This window comes from Impatiens glandulifera, chromosome 7, assembly GCF_907164915.1.
Source record: "Impatiens glandulifera chromosome 7, dImpGla2.1, whole genome shotgun sequence".
NCBI classification, from domain to species: Eukaryota; Viridiplantae; Streptophyta; class Magnoliopsida; order Ericales; family Balsaminaceae; genus Impatiens; species Impatiens glandulifera.
Window position 1 is genome coordinate 45,392,383 of NC_061868.1, and position 16,050 is coordinate 45,408,432.

At 32.4% G+C, this 16,050-nt stretch overlaps 2 protein-coding genes across 2 annotated transcripts; both read right to left on the reverse strand.

The window, feature by feature from the left end:
* Window positions 1-1,071: 1,071 nt before the first annotated feature.
* Window positions 1,072-12,101, reverse strand: LOC124944697 (exocyst complex component SEC6-like). The gene is made up of 25 exons (XM_047485023.1): window positions 11,861-12,101; window positions 11,403-11,441; window positions 11,237-11,325; window positions 11,018-11,108; window positions 10,770-10,859; window positions 10,578-10,657; window positions 10,074-10,166; window positions 7,775-7,801; window positions 7,558-7,656; window positions 7,284-7,419; window positions 7,153-7,197; window positions 6,249-6,304; window positions 5,354-5,462; window positions 4,425-4,565; window positions 4,154-4,333; window positions 3,713-3,796; window positions 3,553-3,639; window positions 3,187-3,231; window positions 2,750-2,828; window positions 2,590-2,659; window positions 2,396-2,483; window positions 2,216-2,305; window positions 1,947-2,063; window positions 1,687-1,749; window positions 1,072-1,547 (listed from the first exon to the last, which is right to left on the reverse strand). The coding sequence occupies exons 1-25, from the start codon at window positions 11,990-11,992 to the stop codon at window positions 1,413-1,415; spliced, it is 2,265 nt and encodes a 754-aa protein (XP_047340979.1). The 5' UTR covers window positions 11,993-12,101; the 3' UTR covers window positions 1,072-1,412.
* A 1,039-nt stretch (window positions 12,102-13,140) lies between these two features.
* LOC124944698 (ATP synthase delta chain, chloroplastic-like) lies at window positions 13,141-14,047 on the reverse strand. The gene has a single exon (XM_047485024.1). It carries the CDS (start codon window positions 14,018-14,020, stop codon window positions 13,235-13,237), a length of 786 nt encoding a protein of 261 aa, XP_047340980.1. The 5' UTR covers window positions 14,021-14,047; the 3' UTR covers window positions 13,141-13,234.
* Between the last annotated feature and the right edge of the window lie 2,003 nt (window positions 14,048-16,050).

Here is a 16,050-nt window from a genome sequence, read left to right on the forward strand (position 1 = left end):
TCTTACCATTTGAATTAAATCGAATACATATTTACATTAAGAATGTATGTCCGATCCGCAGCCTATAACCTATATGAGGATATCCTTTTATGTCGGGTTTATATCGAAAAAAATGAGTTTAAGGGCCATTTTTTTAAAAATGGTCAAAATGGTGATGATGAACAGTGTGTAGTGCCATTTTTTCAAAAATGGTCAAAATGGTGATGATGAACAGTGTGTAGTGCGTTGGCCAGAGGAGAGACGACCGAAACGCATAATACGATTTCTTTTGTCGAATTTTTGGAGAAGAAAATGGTAAGCATAATGAGTTTTGCGTGCCAGTTGTGGATGCCCTAAGAGTTTAAATATAGGGGAATATTCCTTCTAGATATTTAAATACTATATTTAAATTTACTATATTTATTAATTATTTTATATATAATTTGTTTAATTTTATATAAAATAAATATATCTATATCCATACATTAATATCTTTAAACAATATAATATTATTTTATTTATCTCCTTCTAACTAGATGCAACATAAATTCCTCTGCTCCTATTTTATTTTTATTTGTAATTTATAAAATATATTAATCTACTTTTATTAATTTCATCATTATCAATTAATAATTAATTATAGCTTATAATTTCAAATCAAAATTATATATTACATTCTTCTACTCTAGCGAATAATAAGAAAGAAGTGAACCAACCCTAAGTTATTAGATTCGAGTTCAAGTGACAAATTCGCTGTCCCATTTATTTATTTATTTACTTTTGCAAACAAATAAAATAAAGTTTACAAAGAACCAACATACAAAAGATAAATATGAATTTTAATAATAAAGTTTACAAATATGGCAATCTTTTATTAAAATTAAATAATTAAAGATGAAATTAATAAGTACAGAGAAGTAGAATCATTATTATTTATTTTAAAAATATTTAACCCGAGCCCCGATTACAAATCAACCATCCACTCTCAAGATTAATACTTGAGGGGCAACAAAGGCTGGACGGGGGCAACAAAGGCAAACCTAATTTGTATTGATGACCAAACTTTACTTTGAACTTGGAATATTCAAATCTAAAAATAAAAATGTTGAAAGATGAATGTGTTTAAGCTTAACCATGCACCTCTTTTTACCATTATTCACTTTAATTCTAATTATATTATGGTCTCTCTACAAGAAATCATACATATTGCCAGCTTAATATATCCGACAATCTTCTTAACACTCACATTCTTAGCCCGTCAGCTTCTACTATTAATACTATATATAGTTAGCATCATCTCATATAATAATCATCCCTAATTAATCAACCGCATATGTGATATTCAGAAAACGTTTTTTCAGCTTCAATTGCGAATGCATGGTCCAGGCAAACATATATATATATATATATACCAAGTTTCTTTTAGCGATGAACTAATTCTTTTTCCGCCAAATAGATCCTCCTCCTTTAGGCATTAAGCACTTCACTCTTGAAAAGACAAAACCTGTCTTCGGTGGCTTTCCGTTCACCAGAGAATGCTCGAATATCTCCTTGCACTCCTGTACAACCTGTTTGCCAGCATAATAATACTTTCTTAATATTCTTTTTACAATTAATAACAACTGCCATTTCAATTAAATCCCTATTCTCGCCCAAAAGAATTTTCTTTTTCTCTGAAAAAAGAAAGAAAGAATCGTCGGGCCTTACCTCCTTTGCATCTTTTTTTGGTATGCCTTCTCGCATACCCACAAGCTTCTCAACAACCTCAGCCTGCAATAAAACCATATAAAAGTCTTTTCTTCTTCTTTTAAGTTAATAGAGTCGTGCCCCCACTTCAACTTAGGGCATTCTTAATAGAAATCGAACTTGAGACATTTGGTGTATTGGGTAAGACTCTTTTACACTTGGATACCTGGTGGGTTAAAAAAAAAGGAATTTTGATAAGACGGAGTAATAAGTAAACTTACAGGGCAGTCTGGTTGATGAACAAGTATATTTGTGTAAATAAGCGTGAATGTATCCAAGCTCTCAGCAGAAGCAAGCTCTCTCAAGTCACCCAGAATTCTAATCTTGTTTTCAACTTTCTGTTGCATCATATCAACTCAACTCATTAGCCATTGAAACTAGGAACTAGGGATCAAACAAATGCAAGAATATCATATGGACACTAATTTTTTATTGTTTTCATTCTTTTAGTCTTTGTGCAAAGCATTTGAAAGAGAAAGATACAACTTACAGAAACAGCTATGTATTCTCTGAAGAAATCCGTAAGAACTTCTTCATCAAGCCTCATACGATCTATAGTTTCTTCCTTTATATAATTTTTCTACAATATCAAAACCTCATAAGTTAGAAATAAGATCAGACATCATAATAGATATATAGTATGTACTAAGAAATATTTCTTCAGGATAACCTGAGTGAGTAAATGATCAACATAAACAACCACCGTCTCTTCCAGACAAGCTTCAACAAATCTCTTAAATGACCTTTCCTCTATATACCTGATTAAAACATGTAAGGAAAGGGGAATATATGTTTATGGCCGATTGATTAATATTATGAAGTCAGGATGATTCGATGGACACACAAGATAATAGACAAACTTACATCTTGACATCACCGAAATAATCTCTAAATGTTTCAACAAAATACTCGGTGACTTGCCCTTCAGCCCAGTCTTTTTTATATGGACAATGTAAACCTTAATCAGTTATTCATGACGCAAGTGCTTACTTGAAATTACCATTCAACTTTATAACTGATTTACCTTTCTGATAAAGTTTGACAGGTAACTCCTGCACTCCTGGATCCTCAAAGATTACATTAACAGTTAGAATGACAACTTCCTGCAACCAGTTAAGAATTGTTAATGATTTCCATCGAGATTTCCCAACAAAAGGATGGCCACCAAACACTATTGCCCAGTATCCATTTAAATAGGTCAAGTTATGGCAACAAAAGATCGATTAAGAAGATATATGAAGTTACAAGCAATATTTTACATCCGCCAATTAAATTACAAAAGATGTACCAAGGAATGGTTTCACCCAAACAATGAAGGTAGGAAAAAAGAATAATATTTCCTTAATTTTCTTAGAGATGCAAAATCTATCTATATGAGCAACTTTCAGGAGTTCAGAAGATATAATAAAGCCTTCATAATTAGAGGGATAAAAATCCACCAGCTGACTATCAACTAATTACCTTCGCAAGCTCCAAGAAGCCCTTGCAAGTGTCTTCAAAAGTAATCTGCATATAGAATAACACATCTAATCAAACAAAAAAGAAAAGTCAAAAGTAACCAAAATTATAGGCTCAAAGTCTTCATTCAATGTATGGTTTAAAATGAATAGATAGACTTAAGCCTAGATTGATTTTCCACATAAAATAATAATAATTTCATGATTCAAACAAATCATAATTTCAAACAATGTTATCAGACATTGGACCAGATGAATAAAAAAGTATAGTACTTCTTTGTTTCAGTCTCTTTGTACAAGAATCAGATATTTGATTAGGTGGAATAGTAAAGAAGCTAAATTAGTGCTTTAAAATATTGAACAATGTAACCTGCTCAGAATAGCTCGGTGGAAGAGCTTCAAGTGTACTGTTACTCAGCTCCATGGCAAGATCATAGCAACGCAGATTATTGTTAATCTGCAAATGAATTATGTCAAACATGTGCTACTCCAATGTAATCATTTTCCAGACAAGTAGAGACTAGACATACCAGCGCACACAAAGGTTCAAGACCAATGTCAGAAGCAGGCTCTTCCAGAGTCTTCCTTTCAGCTGCTTGAAAATCAACCATTACCTGAACAACTCCAATGCAAAGGGAAGACTCATTTGGAATAAAATAATCATAAATCAGGTCTAATACAATTTAACAGAAAATAGAAAGAAAATATATATATATATATATATATATATATATATATATATGTTAAAGTGTGGGTTTTTAGAGTGTTTTGAGTGAGGGATTAAATACCTCATTTTTTTTTTGTGTACTAACGAATGAAATTACAATAATATTATAGAAAGAAAGATAAAAACGGGGTAACCAACCACTACTTTAGAAAACACAAGACGCGTTTAAGGAATTACAGATTGAAGGGAAAAAAATTGTCACATTGATTTGAAATAAAGGCCAGACGTGTAAAGATATGCTTGCCTGAATAAGGGACAGAGCAATTCTGTACAGCATGAGATCAGTACTATTTTCACGAACAATTTGCACTTGTTCACCCAGTATCCTGAACAAATCAACCGCAGCAGGTGTATACAGCTTCCCATCTTCAGTTGATTTGGGGGGTTGTGTTTTATCATTCTCTAGGATATTCAAGTACCATTTCTGGACAAGGAAAAAGGCAGTGTAAGATATACAATATGTGCAGTTCTGCAAAAGTAGTGTTAACAATGAAGTTAATACATAGTCATCTTACTCTTGTTGTAGCTTCCATTCGTTCCACATATGCATTCATGAGGGGATCCATTGCACCACTTTCAGAACAAACTTCAGCTAAGGACTCATCAACCCCTAGACCAACAAGCTGCTCTTGGTATTCAACCACCCAACCAGTCACCTGTTCATTGGTAAATAAACTCAATTAATATGTATGATTCAAAACTACACAAAGTGGAAAAGAACAATTGCGGCTTCAGAAACTATGCCATCTCAAAACATGAAATATTTTGAAAAGTTCATGTTTAATAAGGTGAAATAGAGAGATGGAAACATAGTCCTATGTTTCTAGGGTGGTTAGACATAATTCAATACATGACTGAACCTATATATGGAGCAAAATTCTTAATCCTATTATTTAGAATTGCCTGAGTTACTATGATCCTTCCAAGGTGCCTCCCAACTAAACAGACAGAATATAGAAGCAAGAATAGTTGCATTGATCCTTCCTTTTGATTGGAAAGTAACCATTTGGCTTCTTATAGACAAACATGATAGGGCAAGGAACATAAAAAAATTATTCGATTAACACTTTGTTTCATGCATGCAGATAAACAAGAAAATCAGCTGTATTCATCAACATCAAGTTCACAGGTAATCCAATTGTTAGTATAGCATATAAACATTCCCTCTAAATAAGAAAAAAAATCAAGAGTATTTTGATGTGGCGAGATTGCAAAATTGTGTAATACTCACAAACTCATTTGAGTTGAAATAATAATTTTAATATTTTAAAATTGACTTTGTGATGATTAATCATCAACTGGATCACATGTTGCAAACAGCACAAAACTAGCCTTAATATCTTCCTTCAAATAGGATATATCTCATATACGAAAAATGTCATGTATAATCATTTAGTTTCACCTAGTACTGTATTCCCCTTCAGGTCAAGAATAGGTCCCGTACCTTTAGAATTTCTATATTTGTGAGATCATTAGCCCGATCACTAAGCAGTCTAAGCCACTGGGTGAACCTTTCCGTGTAAAGATTTACCAGGAATTGGAATATCTCGTATCTGAAAGCATGCAAAATAGCAAAGAAAAGACGGGGGGAAATTAATTAAACAGTCACTGTGCTATAGTCCATAACAATCAAAATTGTTTCCTTCTTTAAATATCAAAAGAAAACAAATTGAGATGAACTTGTGTAAAAGTGCTTAAACCTATAACGGACACATGAAGAAAAATGGGACAACAAATTGAAAAAGAATAACACCAGCAGGACATAAGACCATGAAAGATATATGCCAAGCCAAGAGCTAAAAATCCTTTGAGTGAAAAATAAATGAAAAATACCCACTCTCTGCAACAAATTATTAGTGAAAGTTAACTATATAAGAACTATATAAGAACATAGGTCTTTTGACTGAGGCATATATAGAAGCTTCTGGCCTTGAATTTTCTTTTTTTTGAAGAAGGCCAATAGTTCATTAAACAAAGAAATAATGCGGCATACAAGTTTTTTACAAAATGAGGGGTTAGGGGAAAAAGCAAAAACAGAAACAAGTTAGTTGCCAATAAGATAAAAAAAAAAAATCATCCTGTGCAAGTCCATCTTTTTCCCGGCCTTGCATTTATTAGACAACAGTTTAACAAATCACAATCCTTTTAACTTCCTTAAATTCCAAAAGATATTTGACAAATATTTCTCACAAGGTTGTATTCAAACTCGCTTAAACGACTTCATTTCATTAAATATATGGACATTTAAAAAAAACAAAGTTGTATTCAAACTAAAATCTCTCATCATGAGAAGAAAAGCTAATGAATCAGTTAAAGACCAGCACTTAAAGAAATCAAACCTTGGAGGAAAACAAGGAGCAACATAATCATATAAATCCCCAAGCTCTTCTGTCATCTGAAAGTAAAGAAAGGAAACTAAATCTCATCAAAAACTGTTCGCCAAAGGATGTTATAAAATCCAATTGACATCAATAATAGAAAATAATACCTTGCATGCATGAAAACAAAATACAATGTCTATGAAACTAAATTCATATGACGGTCATTCCAGTAGCTACAAGTTTAGTATAGTGAAGAAATTCCTTGGATTGTGATATTGAAATCTAGGAAAAACTATTTTCTATCATGGCATTGACATCTTAAATTAATGTAGTTCTCTCATTTTAATAGTGAAATGGACATCGATCACATCCTTCTCCACTGCGTTCTTGCAAAAGACATGTGGACACTCTTGCAGAGCTTGCTCAACATTCAATGGGATGCGCCCCCCAAACTTTCTAATTTTTGGGAGAAATGGATCAGCTGGGGCAAGATCAATAATATTGCGAACGACTGGATGTCCATCCCCCTCATCTGGTGGTGGACGATCTGGAAAGAAAGGAACAGCAGAACCTTCCAAGAGAGGAGTTATGGCACCGAAATAATTAAAGGTATTATGCTCCATGCGTTTGCCTCTTTTCGGAAGAGGGGATTTTGTACAGGATGATAATTTTTTCATCTTAACGGCATCTAGCCCCTTGTTTTGTCTTTTGCTTTGTTTTGTTTTCTTTCTCCCCTCCCCCATTTGCTTCTAACATTGAACACTTCTTACGCTCTTTTATCTAATGAAAGTTGACATTTTTCAAAAAAAATAGTGAAATGGACATGAAGCTTAATAGAACTTCTTCCTATATGTACAACAAAGAATATATAAACTCAAAGCCATAAAATGAAAAGCTATTGGACAAAATAAAGAAATGTTACCTTCCGAGAATCCTCTAGGGCAGCTTTTAGGTCCTCAAATGCAGCCTCAAATATATAGAACAAACATGTTCTTATTAAAGATATTAGATGAATATTATTCTTCAATAAAAGAGAACTTTACTAAGATCAACCTCTGATAACAGTTTATCAAAACGCTCTTCAATGGTCATCCTTATTTGATCGTAGCATTTATCCTTGTACCCTTTTCCTTGAACCTTTGCTTTATAGGTAAGATTGCGAGAAGATGCCGATGTAGCAGTCCCCTTTCTGCATGTCAAAAAATGTCCAATGTATTGAAATTAATGTTTTAGTGAAAGGTGACGAAAGGAATACCATGCTACACTTAAATGATACTGGAATAATGGAAGACATCAAACATAAAATGTGTTTAAGTACTTGACATACCTACGGGGATTTGCAATAGCATCAATTGCCCCATCACCCTCAGCCTCTGCTGCTTCCTCGGCAAGTTGTTCATCATGGATCTCTTGCATTTCAACAACCCTGCAGTTAAATATGAAAAAGAAGATAACTGAATAACCCGGTGAACAATGTCAGCTGCCCAATGAAACAAGTCTATATTCTGTATTGCAAAAGTTTCAAGAAAGTACACTTGACAAACCTTAGAGCACGAACCAGGGTCTGTGGGCTGCAAGAAGGTAAAATGATCAGTAAGCCATAAACCATGTAGTCAGAAATGGATGTTCAAAATATCAAAAGTAATGTTGAGTTAAATTTCAAATGATGTAACATTCAAAATAAAGCGTTTCTTTTTATGAAAAGTTACTCGGCCCTCCCCGACATAGCGCTTCCGTCAGTCTTTTATTGACGAACAGCGGATATGGACCTTTTCAAAATAAAGCCAAATTACTGAAACACACAAATAGATAAAGCGCCTGAATCCTGAAATACTTTAGAGCTGCCAAACAGGAAATCATTGAAGCCCAAGATGAGCCAACAAATAAAAGATTATACAATATCTTATTGAATAAGGAAAAAAGATAACCTCATTGACATTGTGCACACTCAGAATATTAGATGGATATTAGACTTAAATATGCTATCTAGTTTAGATTATAAGAATTTAAGTTGATTTATGTTACTATGTGCTTACCTTTATGTAGCATGTAAATATAAGCATTGTCATACAAAATGTAACCCGAGTCTACATAACCAAAAAGAAAATTTGTGTTTCTATATTGTAGTTGTTCTGTTTTCCTTTCTCATCCTTGGTTCTGCTGCAGCAGGCTGCCATTTATGTTCATGGAAATTCACTCATATTTATTCCTTTTTTTGCTCAATTAATGTATATACCACATATTCCTTATTTAAAACATCAGCTCATACATTTGATTCTTTGAATAATATTATCACTTTCACACTAAAAAGCTCAAAATTCTAATAATATTATCATACTTTCACACTAAAAAGCTCAAGATTCTGATACGAAAGGAATTGAGAATTAGGGCTGTAAGTCCTAGAATAAGCTGGCGGGTATAATCGTCGGCAATTATTTTATAAATAAACTGTTTTAACAGTAAGCATTTTATATTTTAGTAGTTAAATAAAAGGTGGGAAAAGAAGTTGGGTTGGACAGCTGTAATTGATTTTGGCGGGAAAACTTGGAGGGAAAAAAGTTGGGTTGGACAGCTATAATTGGTTTTGGCGGGAAAACTTAGAGGGAAAAGAAGTTACAGCAATTGAATAATTAAGAAGGCAGCAATAGAATGGAAGGCATTCAACCAATATTTCAATCTAAGGTTAGTCATAACTTTCTCTCCTCAATTCAATCACAATTCTCTTCTTATCTCTTCTCATCCCATCCAATCTCAAGCTCTTACTAAGGTACTGTCCTGCCCTAGATCTAAACATTACTGAATCCTAATTCATAGTTTATCAGATTCTACATCAGCTCATATAAGTATTGCAATGAATCAGGTTCATCGTGACGGAACTAATAACATTGAAATTGATCGTCACTTCATTTATCAGAGCACAATAAATGATTTATTAGGTCATGCAATCAGGTGACTGACGTACTCATCAAAACTCTTCTCAATTAAAATTTTGAAGGACTATGTGGCAAGTTGGGCACTTTCAACAGCTACTACCCTACTTGAGGACGAGTGTAGTTATTCAGCCTTCCCTCTCTCCTCGGTTCTGCCGCACCAGGCTGCCTCATCCCAAGGTGCAGGCTGCTATTTATGCTCACTGAAACTCACTCATATCATTGAAACTCACTCATTTATTCCTTTTTTGCTCTCATTGTATTATGAATATTACATATTCCTTATGTAAAAAATCAGTTCATACATTTGAATGATATTATCATATTTTCACTCTCAAAAGCTCAAGATTGTACATATATGATATTAGAGTTCCATTTTTTTTTTCTTTTCCAACTCACTCTACCAATGGCTATCATCAGGTCGAGGCCTCTCTTACACATTTTTTGTCTTTTATTTAAATGTACATGAAAGCTCCAACCCATGGCATTGTGGTCATGAGCCTTGCACTCTACCACACTGAGCTAAACAAGCTTTTTTTCTTACACATTTCCCTTTTTCATTTATTCTATCAACAACAGATTTTTATGTGCTTTGTCTTCCATCCCATTCTTAACATGTTCAAGTGACCAAGCTGGACAGCACACCTTGGTATCACATAAAGAATACCATGTTAGGCACTCTCTATCTTCTTTTCTTGTTGACCTAATCCTTATGATAAAAGTCCTACAGTTGTAACCAATGTCCCTGTTCTTTTATGTGAGACAAATCAAACAGACCATGAATACTGGCCATGAATACTGGCCGAGACACCCTGGTAATAAAATAATATATAATAAAATAGATCATGAATACTACTGCTTCAAGCAATTCAAATAAACAAAAATGAAGAGCGAAAGGAAGCTGTCACCAAACCTTTCTTTGGAAAGTTTGTAGAAGTTGGAAAGATGGCCCCATAACTTCTTCTCGAATGTCTCCCAAGTGCGATCCACGTCTTCAAAATATAGACTGAACATATTTATCAATCACAAGATAAGTGTTCATGTGACTCAATCATCCATGAGTTGAATTAGTAAATTGCTAATGTTGTCAACATAAATTAAATAGAAGAATGTTATTAAAACAATAAACAGGAGAAAAAAATACAAGCATGTCTTTTATATCAGAAAAAGTGACATGTTTCACAAGTTACCATCCTGATAAAATGCACTTAATTGAAAATATATTTTCTTATTTCACTATGTTTTAGTATTCATAAAGACAAGCATGTAGTTTTTAGCAGATGGAAGGGCATTCAAGTTAGGCTTCTCAGAGTTCTTGGATCAACATCAATGATACGCTCCTTGAGAGCGTATCATATTTTAAGAATAACACTAGTTGAATGATCAACTGAAACATAACCATGATAAAAATACTGACCTCAGCCTGCCAACCTCCTCTTCGTGAGAAGATACAGCTGCTAGGGCAAATCTCCTCTTACCATCAAGGGCTGTTAACCTCTATGAGAAGTTAATGATATAAATAGGTGACACCATTTAATAATAAATTAATAATTTATGAGTACAATAATAGTGTTGCAGACCCTAAATTGACAAATAAGAATATTTCTACCTCATATGTATTAATAAGTTCCTTATCATCACTCAAAGAGTCTCGTGCTGCAGATGCTTCAACAGAAATTGACATCATTCCTTCAACATCCTAAATACAAGCAAAATGGTAGACTATCAACAAAAGGCACATGAAACAAGAATAATTTGAAGTGCATAAATGTTAAGAAATCTTTGAAAAAGCTAGAAATTAACAATATAGAACTGGTCTTAAAAACTCATGCGAAGGTAGGCGGGAAATAGTGTCACCTTAAGTGTAGTGTTCAAATTATTTCTTGCATTGCTGAGGAGCTTTATCTGATCATGATTTTCAATCAACGTTTGACATTCTTGACACAGTCTGGTTAGAACACAACATTCAGTTGAACTCAAGCAAGGTATATCATTGTGAATGGAAGCCAAAACGAACTACCAGAAAAGCAGCTAATGCATTATTATCACTGACCAAGAGCACTTTGTAAGACATACTTTTCAATAGAAATAAAGTTTTCACGCAGTTGAGTTATAGTCTTCTGTGATATTGAAAGAGATTCAAGCCCAGATTGTGCCAGTTCAACCTGCAATCACCAGCACATAGTTTTAAAAAAAAAAACTATGACTAAAAAAAAACTCTGACTAAACAAGAACTAGGTACCTGTTCAGCAACCATAGTACTGAGTTGTGCATCATTTGCCTGAAATGCAAACGTATAATAATAAGCATGCTGAAGGCAGATAAAAAAATTCTTGCATGTCAATTTTAGTGAACTTCTTTTCAGAAAATACACAAGCTGCTTCAATAACATCTAAGTTTTCCCCATATTTGTTAATTTCCCTATTTCACTTCACTAATGATATCCAAATACTCTTGATTTTTAAGTAATGAAATTCCTCCACCAAATGTCAAGTATATATTATTAAGCATAATGTTTGTTACTGGATGTGAGCAAATATCAGTGAACTTATTCCCTATCAAATTGATTTAATTTTTCCAATGCATTACCACCGAGATCAACATATTAATTCTTCAATTTTCTTCTGCAATGGCTACGAAATTTCATTTAACGATTTCCAGTCTGAATAACAGATCGAGGAATTAACGGAAACAGGAAACCTGCTGACGAGCAATGTAATCGGCCTTGATGGAAGCGATGGACTGCAGCAGTTCAGGAAGGGGCAGCAATTTCGCGACCTCCCGCACCGACGCCTCCTTGGCTTCGATGCCGAGATCTTCGACCATCATCATGGTACAAGAATTATAGCGAATTTCAGCTTCTCTTGATGAACGGAGCAACGATCGAAGATTCAGAATTTCATTTTTCTGTCCATACAAAGAGGGAAGATGTTTTCCTTTTCTTTTCTTTTCTTTTGTTTTCCTTTTTGTGTTTTTTAACTGTTAATAAAAAAAATTATATTTTTTATTGTGCATATATATATTTATATATATATATATATATTATTCTGATTCAAAGCTTGTTACATGATATTACTATATACGATTTATAATAATTGTTACGCCCATCTATTCAATATTTTGGTGGGTCTGTAATTTTTATAATACCATATGCCTTGTCAACCTACCACCAACAGTTTTAGTAAGAAAAAAATTATATTTACCGTTATAAAAATTTAATTATATTTTAATTTAATTTTCAAAAATTAAGTTTATATAGTTAAATTAAAATCAAATTTAGATAAAAATAAATAAATTATTAAGGCTAGAGACAAAAAAAAATATATAAATGTAGAGTGAACTCAAATTTAGAAAAAAAAAATACTAAAATTGTTCATTTGTTGATAACATTTGATTTTATAAAAAAAAAAAAAAAGTTTAGAATGACTTTGTTAATCTATTTTTTTAATAGAAATAAAAATTTAATTTTATATATATATTTTAATTTATAAATATTATTTCAATATTATATATATTGATATATTAAAATTTTGAAAATCTAGTTCTATTATATATCAAATAAAAATAATTAATATTTTAAAAATTACAATATAAAGAAAGCATAACTTAATTTTCTTACCTAAACTTTCATACACAATCAAACAAAATTAATAAAAAAAAAATTAAGACCTAAATAAACGGAAAGGCCAAATAGTTAAATCTTATTTTAAAACTATATTATTGTTTATCCAATAAACAACCTATTAAAATATGATAAATGATTGAAAGAGGGAATTTGAGGGAGATAATTTGAAAGAGGGAATGATTTGACACAATTTGATTAGCCAAAAAAAATAACATAATTTCTCTCTTAGTGATACATTATTTCTTTCCTCATTCCCTCTCTATTGCTCTTCTTAAAATATATATTTATTTATTTTTCTAAAAAATAGTTTATCATTGTATAGTAAATTTTTTACTTAAAAAAAAAGTTCATCAAAAATGAAAATCATGATAATCAAAATTTTCAAATAATCCAAAATTGTATTACCCTGCTGTTTGTCTACAAGAAGTGAGTCGAAATGAGTCGGTCAGTCATACGGGCAGCTGCATATCTCCAATCTCGAGTTGAGCGGCTAAGTCTTGAAGCTGCTTCTTAACGCTCATATCAATCAGCTTCGATCCAGAATTACCATAGCGGATGGTGAATCCAGCTACTAAAGAAGGTTCAATAATCGTCTTAATTCTCACATTCCTCGCTCCACTCATCCTCTGTACTTGCTTTGCGATCTGCGCAAGATGTTGATCCTCCAATTTCACAACAGAAGAAACAATCGCCAGCTCTGTATTCGTCATTTTGTTGTAAAAAACTCCAAATTCCTTCACAATATCGCTTATTAACTCTATCCGGTTCACGTCGATCAGGATGTTGATGAAGTTCTCTACATGCGTCTGTAGGTTCGATAGTTTAAAGATTTCATCGACGATTTCACGTTTCTTCTCGAGAATAACGGTTGGATTGATGAAGAATTCGTAGATCTGCGGGTCGGAGAAGATTTTACCGATCTTTTCTATATCGGCTAATGTCTTATCTAGGGTTCCGTTGGAGTTTGCTACGTCAGCTAGGGCGTTAGCGTACCTTCCTGCGGCGGAGTCAGGCATCCAGGCGCCGGTTGCATTTACCTTTTCTTGTGACCTGGAGTTTACGGAGAATCTAACTGCTGCTACTGCTACTGCTAGTTTGGGGATTTTGATAGAGATGACGCTGCCGCCGGGGAATGATAGGTTCTGAGGTCTCTGAAGAAGGAAGGTTGCGTTAATCCGTGAGGAAGATGAAGAGGATGACTGGAAAGTGGGCGGAGTTTGCTGAAGAGAAGCCATTAGAGAGCAGAGAGGCCGACTGAGTTTCTTTTGGAAGACGAAAATGTGAGATTTTGGTCGAGATGGACGGTTAAGATTAGAATTCCATATTATATTATATATTAATTTATATTTCTAAAATTATTTAAAATGATATACAATAGTTAATTAATATTTACAAAATTTAATGATATATTTTATTTATTTATTTAAGTTTTATTGTCCACTTTGTGAAATAATTTTTTTCAACTTTATTTTTAAACTATTACACATTAGCTATGAATGTTAGAATAAATTTAATTTGAATAAATAAATAAAATTTTGTTAAAATAAGTTATAATTCAAATTTGAGAAACACAAATTAATTAAAACTTAGATGATGATAATATTAAATTAATTATCAAGAGCCTTCAAATTTTGATTATAAAATAAAAGTTATTTATATTTAGAATTAAGTTCTTTATTTATTGTATTATTTGAGAGACTCTAACTATTTTAAATAAAAATATATAAAAAATAATAATTATAAAGTATAAATAACTAAATATATTTAAAACTTAATATGGAACGACCACCTAAGAGAATTTTTATTAAATGTTTGATTTGTAACAAAATGTTAATAATCATGGTTAGCAAACACATTAAATAAAAACTACATCAACAACATTGGTTAATAGTATTATATCATGTTACATCAACAACATTGGTTAATAGTATTATATCATGTTGGGCCGCATGAGTCCGGCCCAATTAGGTAAACCCTAATAATGTTATTCATATTATTATTGTTAGAGCGAGCAGTCTGCTAAGAGAAAAAAGAGGCAATAGCGATTTTCTTTTCACAATGTATGTTCTAATTTCTTGTTATTTTATATTTAGACTTATTTGAGTCTGAATTAAATTGATTTTCTCTGTTTGTATATTTTAAATTTAGGTTTAAGATTGAGAAGAACATTTGTATTTGTTTCATGTTTATAGTGAAATTTATTGGTTGGTCCCGTTGTTTTTACCCTTTATATTAAGAGGGTTTTTCACGTAAATTTGATGTTGTTTATTGTGTGTTTGTTCTTCTATTTTAGATTTGGATAATTTGTGTATTTACCCATCTCATATCGATTGATTACAATATATCGATTGATTACAATATGAAAATTTATTCATTTCAAAATTCCCAACAAATGGTATCGGAGTTATTAAGTTTATCTTTTGAAAAGTGTTTTTTTAGATTGAGATTGAAGAAAATAGCACAATGATCAAGTTGGCAAATAATAATTGGTAGATCTAAATTGGAGAATATATTTTACTGTAAAGACTTGTATGAGCTGGTTGAAGGAGACCGTGCGAAGACAAAAAATATATTTGACGCTGATTGGACAAAATTAAACCGGAAAACACTCGGCTTAATGAGATAGTGGTTTGATGATAGTGTTTACCACCATGTATCAAGTGAGAAGAGTGTCAATGATTGTGGAAGAAGCTGAAGTCATTGTATGAACATAAAATAATAGGTAACAAAGCGTTTTTTATTCGAAAATTATTAATCTGAAATTCAGAGAAGATACAAGTGTTGTTGAACATTTAAATAAGTTCTAGAGTTTGATCAGTGATGGAGATGACCTTAGAAAATTAGCTACAAACCTTATTCCTTTTGGGATTATTGCCCAACAGTTTAAAGATCTTGGTTGTGACAGTCAATAATACAACTCTGAATGCTGTGTTTACTATGAATATAGTTACTAGCAACTTGTTCAATGAGGAGACAAGAAAAAAGTCAACTAATACAAATAATGCACAAAGAATAGGGGAATAACTGAATACCGACAATAATCAACATTGTCTTCCCTTAGATTTTGATTTGCCTCTAGATTTGCTATGACCTTTTGATCTTCCATGTTTTTTGTGATTAGAGTATGTGCATTATTTGTATTAGTTGACTTTCTTTTTGTCTCCTCATTAAATAAGTTTTTATTAACTATACTCATAGTAAGCACACCATTCAGAGCCACATTACTGACTGTCACAACCAATGTCTCTCAACTGTCGGTCTGTGA

Excerpts from the sequence above, each read along its gene's own strand:
- LOC124944698 (XM_047485024.1), bottom strand. The coding sequence starts at position 14,020 with ATGGCTTCTCTTCAGCAAACTCCGCCCACTTTCCAGTCATCCTCTTCA.
- LOC124944697 (XM_047485023.1), bottom strand. The coding sequence starts at position 11,992 with ATGATGATGGTCGAAGATCTCGGCATCGAAGCCAAGGAGGCGTCGGTG. Across the intron at positions 11,442-11,860 it reads ATTACATTGCTCGTCAGCAG|GCAAATGATGCACAACTCAG; the intron begins GTTTCCTGTTTC and ends TTTGCATTTCAG. Across the intron at positions 5,463-6,248 it reads GCTCCTTGTTTTCCTCCAAG|ATACGAGATATTCCAATTCC; the intron begins GTTTGATTTCTT and ends GCATGCTTTCAG.